Below are 14591 nucleotides of genomic sequence, written 5' to 3'. Positions count from 1 at the left end.
AGAGATGGCGCTGCGCTAATGTACGTCACCAACCTACTCGCCATCCACCGTACCCCAACGTAGTCATGTCAACAAAACCATCCATAAACCATACCACACACAAACTACATGTTGGCCTACTGTGCAGTGGGAAAAGAACACTGTCAGCGCTGTGTAGGCAATTGAATTGCGAATTGCTGTACCGGAGTTAAAATTTACATCAACAATTGACTAGACTTTTGCTCTAAACCTCTAGTTCTGTGCATCTTTTCTGTCGTCTTCGGCTGCCAGAATATAAGAGGACCGAAATTTGTTGAGATTCTATCTAGAAAGGTGCGGCACTGGTTTTAACGTCATGACATCTACCGCTTTACCGAGGGACGTTTTCAAGTGGATTCAAAGTCTTGACCTCACGTTCCCTGTCAGGAACGTGAGGAGGTAAGTAAACTTGTTCTTGACCTATCCTATAAGCTATAAAGACTACTATTATTTAAATGAGAGTACCAATAATGCCAATACATTATAGAACGCTCTAGAACATGTTGATATAATCATGCTAGATTTCTCAAAAAGGCCTTCGACAAGGTTCCAAACAAGCACCTTATCCTCAAATTCAGACAATATGGAATCGGAAAACCAAACCCTCGAGTCACAGGACTTCCTCTCAAACCGTCAGTAGTCTGTTAAGTAGTCACAGAAGGTACCTAATCCAGGGCTTCCTCCATCACCTTGGGTGTTCCCCATGGTAACGTTTTGGGTCCTAGTGGGGCCTACCGCTAGGCCTACACTTTTTCTTCTCGACTACATTAATGACCTGCCTGAATGAAGTAACCTCATCTGCATAACCGGTTAGGCCTATACACAGCCCAGTCGCTGTACAATGTTGTACGTAGCGCGACAGGGCTGTACCAATGTGACCAACAAACATGAAGAGAGTTCAGCTTTGATAGGCCTACTTTGTTTAGATCATTTTTTGTCACCTCAAACTCATCTAACTGTTAATGCGAATCTTCAATAATGAGACTTCATATCTCTGAATGATATCAATATTGAAATTCACATTTTACAACTTACCGAAAATGATGATTATATCCAGCATGAGCGAACGGTACATCTGATAATCGGCAGTTCACTTGATCTGTCGACCGTGCGTACTGCTACCAAAGAGCGCACGCACGCAATAGATCGCTGCACTTCCAGCCATGCACGCGCACGCATAATTTGCTAAGTAGTCAACTCGCCTTTTTTTAATTCAGCAATGATGAACCCCGACGGTCGGGGACTCCTGCGCTGTTCTATTGCGCTAGAAAGTGCCATTTTTTTGTTCAATGGACTGTACCGTGAGGGCTCTCTATGGACTTATGAACCTTCTGTAAAAAGCATGCACTTAACATGAGTAATGTTTACATTTTTTTATATGAAACGTATACATTTTTATAAGTTTTGTAGTTGTGTTGTGGTTCCCCACTTTGAAAGTGCATGCCTCATCTGTCAGACGCTGTATTCGCACAGCGTACTAACAGCGTCTGGTCGAGTTAATCTACAACAAGACTTTTCGCTGATGACTGCATGTTATACCGGTTAGACTGACAGGGACTCCCAGATGCTACAGAAAGATCTTAATGCACTGCAGTAGTGGGAAAACACCTGGCTGATGTCATTCAACTCCAGCAACTAGCAAGTGCTCTGTAGTGAGATTTTGCCCTTCTCGATCTAAAGCAAGTGGCCCTTGATTCGACATCTTAAGTTGCGGAATCAAAATAGCGTGCATGATCCGAACGCTTGCGCTGCGACCATCGTTTGACAGCCTGTGACTATTGTTCGGCACCGGGTGACCGTGGTTCAACATTCGCGACGTATGGCCCCGTACGCTCGCCCTGCCTATATGAATGTACAAGCCGTGGGCGAAACTATACATAGTACATCGCACAGTATCGCACTATGAGAGCGCAGTACTCCATGTACTCCACATGCTAACTATGGGAGAGATTCAACGCATATAACACAACACGTTGACGAACCATGGTGGTACCGCAAATTCTGGCACGGGTGGAATGCAAAATATAAATATCGCGTAAACGCTCTTAAGTTATCTCAGAAATGGCTGCCATCATGGCTGTAGGTATACATGCTGTACAGATTCAATGCAAATAAACGGAGTAGTAACTTTGAAACTTGGAATGAAACGAGTCTATATGTGTTGCTGTGCAACTTTACTTACTTGTTACTTACCCGTTGAACTGCTTATGCGAGTCGACTCGGGAGGTTCGCGACAATGATTTCGGGGGTCCGGCGACATGGCCCACTGTTGTGCTCTTCGGAACACGTGTGGAGGTAGTTGCATAGTTTGAATTTCGCACTTGATATGCGCTATTTTTTATTCATGAATTTCAGTGAATTTTTATTTGTAAGAGTGGTCTATTCATGGAACCCTGTCGAATCAAGGGCCAATTGCTTTACAGTGAATTACGCATTGCAGCTATTACATCCATCCTACTGCTCTTCAAAAGTGCAAGTCTGGAAAATGCCTCAAGTGGTGTCACTTGATCTAATGACTTCAAGTGATCATCACATACAGTGTACATTGTATCTCAGCAATCTCTATGAAAGCTAATCAACAGCTTGGCTTCATCTGGCGCAACACAAGGTTCTTCCCACAGTCATTCAAGGAGGCAGCTAAGTCCCTTGTATGCCCTCACCTGGAATATTGCTGTAGTGTCTTCAATTGGACCCACATATGGCCTCGGATATCCAAAAACTGGAAAGGATTCAACGCCAAACAGCTGGCTAGGTCACAGCTGATTATAGAAGAACGAGCAGTGTGACCAGCATGCGATATGATCAATAAGTTGAAATGGCCCAGCCTATCTTCACGACGTACTGCGAGCTGACTTACTATGGTGTACAGAATCATGAACGACCATGTTGCAATCCATCCACATACATTTTTTATGCCTCCGCCACGAAGTGGTGCTGGAGGCATTATGTTTTCGGGTTGTCCGTCCGTCCTTCTTTCTGTCCATCCGTCCGTAATGAATTTTGTGGACAGCATAACTAAAAACCTTTTGAGGTATCCTAATGAAACTTAGCATGTATGTGTATGAGGGGGTGAAGTTGTGCCTATCAACTTGAGTGCACATGCTCAAGGTCAAAGGTCAAGGTCAAATATGTCAAATTTCACTATTTCCACCATATCTATGCAATGCTTGAAGATATTTTCTTGAAACTTTGTGTATACATGTATTACCCAGTCAAGATGCTCTGGTAAAAGTTTGGGGTCATGAGGTCAAAGGTTAAAAGGTCAAGTAAAAATATTAAAACTTCACTTTTTTCTCTGTACCTTGGAAATTGTTTAAGGTATCTTCATGGAACATACATTTGTACATGTACTGACTGGCAGTGATTATCTAGAGAATTTAGGGTTCATGGGGTCAAAGGTCAGGGGTCAAAGGTCAAGGGCAACACTTCAAAATTTACAATTTCCCTTACAAATATTTATGCAATGCCAACAGGATTATTGTTCTTTTACACTTGGTGTATGCATGTATAACCTAATCATAGAGATTCTCTGGAAAGTTTCTTTTTTTTTTCTTTTCTTTTCTTTTTTTTGCCTCAAAGGTCAAAAGGTCAAAGATCAAGTGAAAGTACTGAACTAAATTTTTCCTCCATATCTCGAAAGTTATCTTGAAACTTACTAGATGAATTTATGCGTGTTCTGCCTGACAGTGATTATCTTATGAATTTTAGGGTCAAAGACCAGATGAAAATGGTAACAATTTACTATTCAATACAGAAATTGCACTTTTTCTCCATACCTTGAAAATTACTCAATGCATGAACATATGAATGGGTCAAAGTCAAGTTAAAGTCCTTAAATCCCCAAATACATGCTCTCCTATTCATCCAATTAAAGCTAGGTCAAGGAAGGTGAACATTCAACACATTTGTGACAAACTTGTCATTTTGATATTGTGCCAATTTTGTGAAAATGTAATCACACATTGTCCACATGTACAAATGTACTATAGACCTATTAGGAGAATCATGCATTATGGCGGAGGCATACCAGTCGCCATAGCGTCATTTCTAGTCACAATTATATAAACTCCTCTAAAACCAGGAAAAATCATGACATGTGCTTCCAAACATACCGCCCTAGGGGCAACATTGACAAATTTGCATTTGCCCAGAGATCCATACCTGAGTGGAACAAACTTCCAAGCTCCGTAGTTTGTGCAGACTTACTTGAACAGTTCAAGGAACTTTTAATGACCCACTGTAAAATCACACCTTGTGATTAAGCCCGCGCCCCTCCTCTTATCGTGCACACAAGTCATATTCATCTTCGTGATAGGCTGCATTATATAGCCCTTTGAAGTAAAGAAGAAGAAGAAGAAGAAGAAGAAGAAGAAGAAGAAGAAGATAGACCATTATGGAAACATCTGTGAGAGGATTACTCATCGCCCATAGAATCTAACTTGTTAGATCTAGAGTCTATTCCATATAGTCATGAAACACTACTGTAAGTCTACAAAGCATGGTAGGTCTTAATGAAAAGTCCTGTCCTGACTTCTAGACCTCTACTAAAACATATTTGTATTTTGATGCACTACATCATACCTCATTCCTGTAGTGGTAGCCCCCTACTAATTTTTCTTAAATACATAAAATCCCTCGATTGTGTTACCCCCCCCCCCCCCCCCCCCCAGCTTTACCACAGTGAATTAATGTGAATGTACATTGTAATTTCAAGAAGAAGTATTCTGGAGTGTGTCGCAAAATGCATCAAGTTCTGACACCACATGACATAGAATCGAGAACCCGTACTACATACTGGTCTAGGTCTCCTCGTTGCACTACAAATGTGTACTAAAACTAATATAACTAAATTGTCGGTCTATTCACTGCATGTACAATGTAAATGTGAGGGTATGGTTGATAACGGTTCGTCGAGTATAATTAGTGAGCCACACTGTACAGGATCAAGATCTTGGAAGTACATGTCATCGCACATGTATGATGATGTAGGAGTTCCAAACCTTTGAATTCTTTTTCCTGGTTCATACAAGCCACTTAATGATTTGCAGAATGCGAGCCAAAGAGATGACAGATAGCTCTGTGTATCAAGAAAGACTGGATACACACGTTGGTCATTCTACAGACATGAATACAGGCTGGTTATCATCACAATCTACATGTACAGTGAAGCACAGACACACAGACATCACTGTGTGTTGAGCGACATTCTATTGATAGTTACGGGTCTAATCTTGACAGTGATAATTAGAATGCAATGATTTTGTCAGCATAGTGTCCCGTGCCATTTACATGATAACTACCGGTACTTTTGAATTTCAGAGACTTCTCTAATGGATACCTGGTTGCAGAGATCTTCTCCTGGTACTTCCCCGAAGACATTCAAATGCATTCCTATGGCAACTGCAATGGTCTACAGGGCAAGTTGGGCAACTGGTCTCTGCTGAGAACATTTTTCAAGAAGCATGGCATTGATGTGCCATATGAACTCATAGATGGAACTATTCATTGCCGTCCAGACGCTGCTGAGCTTCTTGTGCAATTCCTGTACACAAAGTTGACAAACAGAAAGTAAGCAAGTATTTACACTCTAATTATGAAAGCAGGGATGCAGATGTAGCCACAAGCTTTTAGTCCCTATGTTCATCAGTTCTTATACACTTCTTCAGTGTACACTTTGCTCTTCAAAATTCTCTAGCCTGCAGTCTACCAATGTATCATTTGAGTGGTTATCGAAAATATGACAAACTACCACTTGAGGGAGTACATAAATTCCTTCCTGTTTGTAAATTCCATCAATATCTTAAATTTGCTGTATGAATATTTGTAAAGTGTTCACCAGGAACTTCTGTTTATATATTCTTATGTCTGTATCAACTTTTTTTAGGTATCTATCTATTTTTATGTGTTTAGAAATGCTGTTATCAAGTGCTATATTAATGCTATATATTGTTATTTTCTGTTCACCTGCAAGAATTCACCTGCAAATGTTTAATCTTGTGAAGATCTGTAATTGGATGTGTAGGTCTTAGGCTGCATATCCAGAAATCAAAACAATTTGTTCTTGTTTGCATTCTTGTTCATGTTGTTCCAAAAATCTGTACTACATTTGCGTGTTGAATGCTCTACAAAAGTGTACCCCATTTGCTTAGATTCCTTTGTTTTGATATGAAAATTGATATATCTGTGATTATCCAGTAAATGTTTGTTATCTGATCATTTTGATGCCATTTTTTTCCAAGATATTGAAATGAAAATTCTGGGATTGTAAAGTAATGTCAAATGTAAAATGTGACTGTGAAACAAGATAAAGCACAGTGTTGGGATTGATTTTGGTTTGTCTTTATATAGCAATTTGCAATGTCAGCAATTATACTAAGCTACATTGCAAATTTTTTTTATGATCATAATTTGATCTATCTGCAAAGTTAGTGATTCAATATGTTTATTGAATGCTGTGTGGACACTTTATTCTCTTTTCTCTTTGCTAGACTGAAGCGTCTTGCACTGGATCGTGAAATTGACTTCACTGACCACCATTACCAGTTGACTCTTCCCCTGCATGCAAGAGCCACAGCTGCAATGGCTGTCCGAACAAACCTCAAGATCACGGAATTCGAAACTGAACCTAACATTATCACATGCCAGCAGAAGGTAAAGTATGCTGAAACATTCCACATTGTGGATGTGCTAATCCAATGCTTGAAAAAATGGACAGAAATAAAGTGCACTGTACATTTGGATTATGTGTGCATGGTAGTCATAAAAAGATACTTTGTGGAAATGGGATGAGAATATAACCAGACTTCCATTTAGATTTAATATACGATGTATATACTGTGTATATTTTTTTAGATAATGTGTTTTCTTCAAGACGTCCTCTTTCATATGTATTATATTTCAAGGTATGACTATTTTTGAATTGGGAAGCTGTTTATAAGCAAGTTCCTTGTGTTGTTTGTATGTTTTTTGTTTATTTTGAGAGCGCTAAATTTTTATTTATCCCAATGATATTTTGCTTACAAGGCCCAGGATTTAATTCATCGGCACATTCAGCACAGGCAGGAGGAACGTTTAGAGGATCCTTCCCGCTTTAACATCAAACCATCCATTGGTCAGCGATGTGTGCGAAGACCCCTTCCTCACACTCCAAGCTCTACCAAGAACAAAGAGAACCCCTTCCGAGAAGCACAGGACACAACTAAGGACAGTGAGTATATTTACTAATTACTTTCACTTCCAGTTAGTAATGTGACAATACTTATGATTTTGTTGCAGTGGAAGAAAGTGTGTGTACAATGAACTTAAGCAGACAGTCAAAGGTTCATAGGACTGCATGTTATAAGTGTACTCTGCGGACTCTTGGCAGTCAATGGCTGGATAGCAAGAGCTTTGTGATGTGCCATTGCTGTCAACAAATTTAATTGACTGCCCAATTACAGCAATCCCCCCCCCCCCACAAGGTCAAAGGTCACAAGCAGGGGTTAATGAACTTTTGGAGCCCAATGTTAAGTTTTTATGGCGCGTTTCTATTATGGGTCATAACTTTTGATCCATAGGTTCGTTTGTGACCAAACTTGGATGGTAGATGCCCCTTGGGGAGTGGATGATCATAACAAGGTCAAAGGTCACAAGCAGGGGTCAACGAACTTTTAGAGCCCAATGTTAAGTTTTTATGGCGCGTTTCTATTATGGGTCATAACTTTTGATCCATAGGTTCGTTTGTGACCAAACTTGGATGGTAGATGTCCCTTGGGGAGTGGATGGTAACCACAAGGTCACAGGTCACAAGCAGGGGTCAACGAACTTTTAGAGCCCAATATTAAGTTTTTATGGCGCATTTTTATTATGGGTTTATAACTTTTGCTCCATAACTCCATTTGTGACTAAACTTGGATGGTAGATGTCCCTTGGGGAGTGGATGGTCACCACATGGTCAAAGGTCACGAGCATGGGTCAACAAACTTTTAGAGCCCAATGTTAAGTTTTTATGGCGCGCTTCTATTATGGGTCATAACTTTTGATCCGTACTTTTGTTTGTGACCAAACTTGGATGGTAGATGTCCCTTGGGGAGTGGATGGTCGCCACAAGGTCAAAGGTCACAAGCAGGGGTCAACAAACTTTTAGAGTCCAATGTTAAGTTTTTATGGCGCGTTTCTATTATGGGTCATAACTTTTGATCCATAGGTTCATTTGTGACCAAACTTGGATGGTAGATGTCCCTTGGGGAGTGGATGGTCACCACAAGGTCAATGGTCACAAGCATGGGTCAACGAACTTTTAGAGCCCAATGTTAAAGGGTGTGTACAGTTCTGGTCGAGGTGAGGATTTAGCTTTTGACATTTTGCGAGATATTCAGAAATATGAGATGTCAAAGAGCATGCAATTCTAAGGGGTATAAAAGGTTTATTTGATGAAAATTGGTTTTGAAGTGGCCGAGATATCCCAAAACAAGGTGAAACAAAGAGATCCTAATGAAGTTGTGGCATGTAGTCTTTTCTTATTATCACTTTTTTGGATATCTCAGCCATTTGAAAACCAATTTTCATCAAATAAACATTGAATCATTCTTAAAATTATATGCTCTTTCATATTTCATAAGAGGTTTCTCATTATCTCACTTAGGAATGTAAAAACATGAATCCCCACCTCAACCAGTACTGTACAGCCCCTTTAAGTTTTTATGGCGCGTTTCTATTATGGGTCATAACTTTTGGTCCGTTTGTGACCAAACTTGGATGGTAGATGTCCCTTGGGGAGTGGATGGTCACCACAAGGTCATAGGTCACAGGCAGTTTCATTTTTGCCATAAATTTTTACCCTTTTATATCTCTTTTTGCTGTTATATCTCTTTTTTTTATCTGTTATATCCCATTCGCGTACAATTTCTTGTACGCGAATGGGCGAGACACATTATGGCACTTGCCTTGTTCAACTTTTCATTTCAATTCAAAGTAATCAAGACATTCTGCACAGTTTGCCAAATTGACTCAGAAAAAAAAAAATAGAAATTAAGCACTCTGAGAGCACAGACCTCCGCCAAACAGCTACTTTCCACCGATGATCTTGCTCTTCCCAAAGAGACTTTTCTCCTCTTCACCACTGGGGAAAAGCTCTTTGGGCTCTTTCATAGAGATCAGTGATTTCCACCCATAGGTTTACATGCTGAAAAATCGCCCAATTTCCCAATATAGAAGCCTCTGCTACATCATAAACCCTCAGCTGCGCGGCTCGCCCTAGCAGAAACTAGAGCACGCACTTTAGTGCACATTTGAAAACCTCAAAAATGCGCAGTTTGAACTCCCAAGTTCATTGACCGTACCTGTCAAAATATCAAAAATCCTTTATAAATTCCCAAAAAATTCTCAGATCAGTACCAAAATTTAATCATTTGTTACTTGTGTCATTCTCGCCCTTTCCTGTAAGTTTCATCCAAATCTGTTCTACTTTTTTAGTTATTTTGCACACAGGCAAACAAACAAACAAACCAACATACCAACGGTAACAATATACAACGGGAAAACGAACAGAGCACTTACCCTATTTATATTGCTGTAGTGTCAGCCATGTTCTTTGTTTTTCTTTTCTGTATATTCCCTATCGGGATATCAAATTTTATCTTGGCCTTGGTCTTGTAAATTATGTAAATGCTTTATAATTATAATATGACAGATGTTTAATAGAAAGACTTTCCTGAGTCAGACATAAAGGAGTGTTTGAGTCTATAAAAAGAACCAAAAATTCTTACATTAACCTTTATCAGCCCTTTTGTTATAACATGATCTTTCTTTTTTTTTTCTTTGTCACACTCACCATCACTTGAAATTTATGGTAAAAGAAGCATCACAACTATACATTGTAATTGAGTATGTTTGGATAAATGACACAATCTATTGTTTTGTGAAGATTAATTTGTGCCAAGCATACAGGTGTGGTTCTGATAATCCTGTTAAAGTGCAATTTAACTCTATATTTTAGTTGACTTTTGATGAATAGACTAGAACCAAATAGACATTGAAACGTGGTGATTTTCATTTATTTTCATAAAATAGCAGTATTGGGTGTAATTGCATTTGTAACAGCTGCATGAGGGTATTGAGGTGATGATATTGCCTTACAATTCTCCCACTGACCTGTACACAAATCTGACATAAATATCCTTTACTGAAATTGATTTTTTAAAAGAAGTTACTTTTATCCTTCAAATCATTCGGTTGTAGTGTCCTATTAAAGGACAAGTTCACCTTCACAGACATGTGGGTTGAGTGAATGCAGCAATATTAGTAAAATATATCAGTGAAAGTTTAAGGAAAATCAAACAATCTGTTTAGAGTTATGCACTTTTGAATTTCTGCTCACTGAAGGCTGGATGAGAAGACTGCTATAGCTCGTGATATCACATGAGTACAACGATATAAAGAAAATATAAAGAAAATTCAACATATTTTCACTTTCCTCGCTTAATACAAGGTCTTTTGACTTCTCTCTTTCAGAAGGCAAGGGGAATGATATTACCCTTAACATGTCTGTGACAAGTTGAGGAAATGTACACTTTTTTCAAAAAGTAAAATTTTGTGAAATTCTCTTTTTATTTTCTTTATGTCGTTGCACGCATATGACATCATACACTGTAGTAGTCCTCTCATCCAGCAGTAACTGTGCAGATACTTTAAAAATTCATAACTTTCGAACGGATTGTCCGATTTCCCCCAATTTTTCACTGATACTTGTTCTACTGATATTGTTGCATTCACTCAGTCCACATGTATATGAAGGTGAACTTGTCCTTTAACATTGCAATGTCATTTGGGACAAAAGGGACTGTAATTACTACATTACCAACTACAAAATATATATGATTATATGTTTGAAATATTTCTATGTACAAATCTATAGTAAGAGGTGGAGATATCACCTCATCTTATTTGCATAATTAGTTGTGACCATAGCACTATTTGTTAATCGTATCATTCTAATGCAGCTCAACATGGAACGGAAATTATTCTTTCTTTCTTTCTTTTTCTTGTAGTGTTCTTTGTAGAATTTTCTCTTGATTCACTTCATAGTTCTATGAAAACCAACGTAAAAGGCTTTAAAAAATGTCCTAACCTACTGTGCAACATGTTCTCCTATGGCTGAAATTTCACACAATTTTTAACCTGGTAGCAAGTGGGCAACACACTCAAGTTGGAGTTAACTGTATGTTTATTGCTATATTTTGTGTATGACAGAGAGCACCCTAAATCCTGCAGTCCAAGCCTCTTCAAGCCAAGTCCACTTCAAGGAGATCCAAGTCAGCCAGCTTGATCATGTGACACAGCAAGTCGTACGGCCAACAAGCATGTCACCAAGTTCCATTCTTCCTCCTATCACTGGCAAATCATGAAACTGTGTATAGCTGTGCCCATACATTTGTAAAAACAATATGCTGTCACAACCTCTGTTCATTCTTACAAATACACACACACACATGTAACCAAGTCGACCCCTGCTGAAACTGTGATAACTCTTAGAATTGATAATATAATATTTCATTAAGAAAGAACATGTCTTTGCCCCCATGATTAAAACATAACTATTGCATATGTACCATGTATGTGGGAGAGAGAGATGCAATGTTTGTGTCATATATAATGCAGCAAACCTTGTACACACCGAGATATTGGAGCCGACATCATTCCAAATCACCCATTCCTGCATGCAGCATGTTTTCTTTGTGGATGCATCCTTTTTCACATTTAATGTATTTTGTTGCACAGCACACATTTTCTTGCCCGTACTCCAGTTTTGTATATGACCAAAATGGTTTAGGTAATTACTAACAGTTTTTAACCCATTGATAACATATTGGTTTTCCTATAACATGCATTTCCCATTCACCCCAACCCGAGAATACTTGGGGAATAGTCTTCAACGGGTTGATAGACGTCATTGTGTTTGCTCTGTAGTCAGGTGTTTGGGTTCATAGCAGTACGTTGTGTGTTGCATAGAAGGGGGATGATGAAGTATTCATAAAGCAGAATAAACCAAGTTAAATAAAACATAAACTCCCCTAAGCAAATTCAACGGCAAGCAGCTAAATTCTGTGCTGATAGTTACAAGAAGAAAGAGTAAGTTGTTCCGAAGGCATTAGAGGAACTGGGATAAGATACATTAAAATCAAGAAGAATAAAGCAAAGGTTCTGCATAATGTTGAAGATGGAGACTGGACTATTTCCATACAGGACTATGTTCAACTAAATGAACAATCTATTAGATTCAACCAGAAGTAATTCAGACAGATCAGCCACAAAGCAAAACCCTTTCAGGACTCCCTTTCTTTGCTTTTGTTGTTACTATGGTGGTAGACTGAGATAATTTGCCAGCAGCAGCATTGAAATCCCCATCACCCTTCGTACTTAGGTGGTCCTCTGTACCACATGCATGTTCCTGATCTTTCAGGAAAAGGAGTACTCATACAGTGCACTCCCATTATAATGAACGCGGTTATAATGAAATTCCGGTTACAACAAAAGAATCAACACCCCAACATTATCCTCCCTGTGTTATTTTATTGTTTACTTGTTTGGTTATAACAAAATTTTGATATAACAAAAGAATTGAAATCTAAAGCTCACTAATAACACTTGCTGGAACACGTAATGTGAATTTGCTCCTTTACTTCCAAAGACTTAAAGTATTCAAATAATGAATGTTTATGAGTGCAGTGGACAAAATATTTCATGATGTGAAAGATGAAATGATCCATTCAATGAGGCACAGCCGAGTTGAATGGATCAACAATTTCATCTTTCACCAAATGAAATATTTTGTCCATTGCACAAATGAAAAAATTTAAAGTTTTTTTAACGCCTTAAATAGATCCTTGTAATTTGATACTTTATGAATTTAGAAACGAGAGAATATGCGGGATCTGAGATCGAGAGAGTGCTCACTAAGCCTTTTTTAAGCTAGTGCCCAGTCGACTAGTCGCATACACACTGCGGTAAAATGCAAGCGTTTTACATGCATAATGTGCCGGGCTCTCGGCATGCGTGCAATGGAGCAAATCGTATGGATCCGAAATTGCACGGTAAATGGAGCCACAGTTGCACGAATGATGACATCAGAGTGAAATGGGACAAGTAATCAATGTCAAACAACCAATCAAATGACAAGGATCTATTTAGGCATTATATGATATGTGATTACATGTTGTATTGATGGACGCTCTAAATCCATGTATCATAGTACATGTATAGTAAACCACTTTATTTTCATTGTGAAATTGTCTTATTCTACTCTGTCATTCAAGCCTTTTTTATATTTATATACCCCAGTAGTATGCATATGCATTTTAGCAGTGACTGGAATTTATTTCTGAGGTGCTAACAACTCATGCAGTCCCAAATGTACACTTATATACATGTATAGCCTACAATAGCACATGTCAGTATTTGGTACAGCAAGGAATATTCCTGGGTTCCAGCTGCCTTGTTACATAAAGTTTCCCTCAGGATAATAAGCCAGTTCACAGTTAGCACTAGTCTGCAGTGACCTCTCCAAGCCCTATCTAGGTTTTGAATACCTCAGTTACAAATCAATTTCAGGAGAAGGTCTGCAATGAACTTTATCTGCACATACTCAGATTAGAACTGTGAACTGGCTTACCAGTATACAAGTATGACAAATTAATCTAGTGAGACAGTTCATTCCCTCCTGCTTTACTACATGGGAAATACCAGTAGGAAAACGGAATGGCAAAATAGTCACCTGGTGACCCAAGAATATTTGATGAATGCTAGGACAGCCATCCATAATTGTTCCTTGTTTTGTCTTATAATTTTCCAATGACATTGGAACAAGCTTTAGTTGGGAAGTTGTTTCCGCAACCAGGCTAAAATTTTAGAATGAATTAAGAATACATGCGTTCAACAGATTACAGATAAGGTCATGTATAGTCATATTTTGCAGTTTCACTGTCTGCAGTATTTTTTAGAAATATTCACATAGTTGGTATATGAATATGAGCAAAATCTTTAAAAAAAGATGAAAAAGATGATTTTGCATCCATTGTGGACATCTCTAATAAAAAGCACTGGGCAGTCATCAATTCACACATTTGCTCAGTACAACATACATTGATTCTGTTGATTCTATTCCCAAAGTTTATTGGGTAATAAAATGCCCTTAGTATACTGGTGTGCCTGCTTAAAATATTGCATCATAAGTCAATACTGAACATGAAAGATATCAAAATGCTGGTGTTGTACATTTTTTATGTTTGTGAGAAGATATATATGGTACAGTTGTACACACATCATAAAAGTTGCTGGAAGGTATTTATGGTGAACAGATGTTTTCAGTCAACCTTGCCTAATTCAAATCTATTTGGACTGAAGAAATACGCTGTAGCTTCGACTTTGAGAAAATTTGACTTATGAGGGATTATATACAGAGAAGATGACTTCAAAAGACCTTTTGACTTGGGTAATTATATGACTTATGTGAGGTTGACTGTAGGTAGTGTGTATATATTTGTGATATACTGTACTTGTATGGACCCTTGTTTCCTTCATGTTTACCAGATCTTCAA

At 38.5% G+C, this 14591-nt stretch overlaps 1 protein-coding gene across 1 annotated transcript; it reads left to right on the top strand.

Annotated features, from left to right (window-relative positions):
• The first annotated feature begins 100 nt into the window (after positions 1 to 100).
• Positions 101 to 13327, top strand: LOC139733854 (spermatogenesis-associated protein 4-like). The gene is made up of 5 exons (XM_071644658.1): positions 101 to 417; positions 5338 to 5586; positions 6507 to 6669; positions 7042 to 7225; positions 11248 to 13327. Exons 1-5 carry the CDS (start codon positions 335 to 337, stop codon positions 11400 to 11402), a joined length of 834 nt encoding a protein of 277 aa, XP_071500759.1. The 5' UTR covers positions 101 to 334; the 3' UTR covers positions 11403 to 13327.
• Positions 13328 to 14591: the final 1264 nt, after the last annotated feature.

Source organism: Diadema antillarum, unplaced genomic scaffold (genome assembly GCF_040938485.1).
Source record: "Diadema antillarum isolate AM-2024a unplaced genomic scaffold, OU_Dant_1.0 seq00000501_RagTag, whole genome shotgun sequence".
Lineage (NCBI taxonomy): Eukaryota > Metazoa > Echinodermata > Echinoidea > Diadematoida > Diadematidae > Diadema > Diadema antillarum.
This window is presented reverse-complemented; position numbering and strand designations above follow the sequence as displayed.

What these genes read in the sequence shown, in the direction of transcription:
- LOC139733854 (XM_071644658.1), top strand. Translation starts at nt 335, where the DNA reads ATGACATCTACCGCTTTACCGAGGGACGTTTTCAAGTGGATTCAAAGT. An exon ending in CCTGTCAGGAACGTGAGGAG is followed by an intron (nt 418 to 5,337) that starts GTAAGTAAACTT and finishes TTTGAATTTCAG; the next exon opens with AGACTTCTCTAATGGATACC. An exon ending in ACAGGACACAACTAAGGACA is followed by an intron (nt 7,226 to 11,247) that starts GTGAGTATATTT and finishes TGTGTATGACAG; the next exon opens with AGAGCACCCTAAATCCTGCA.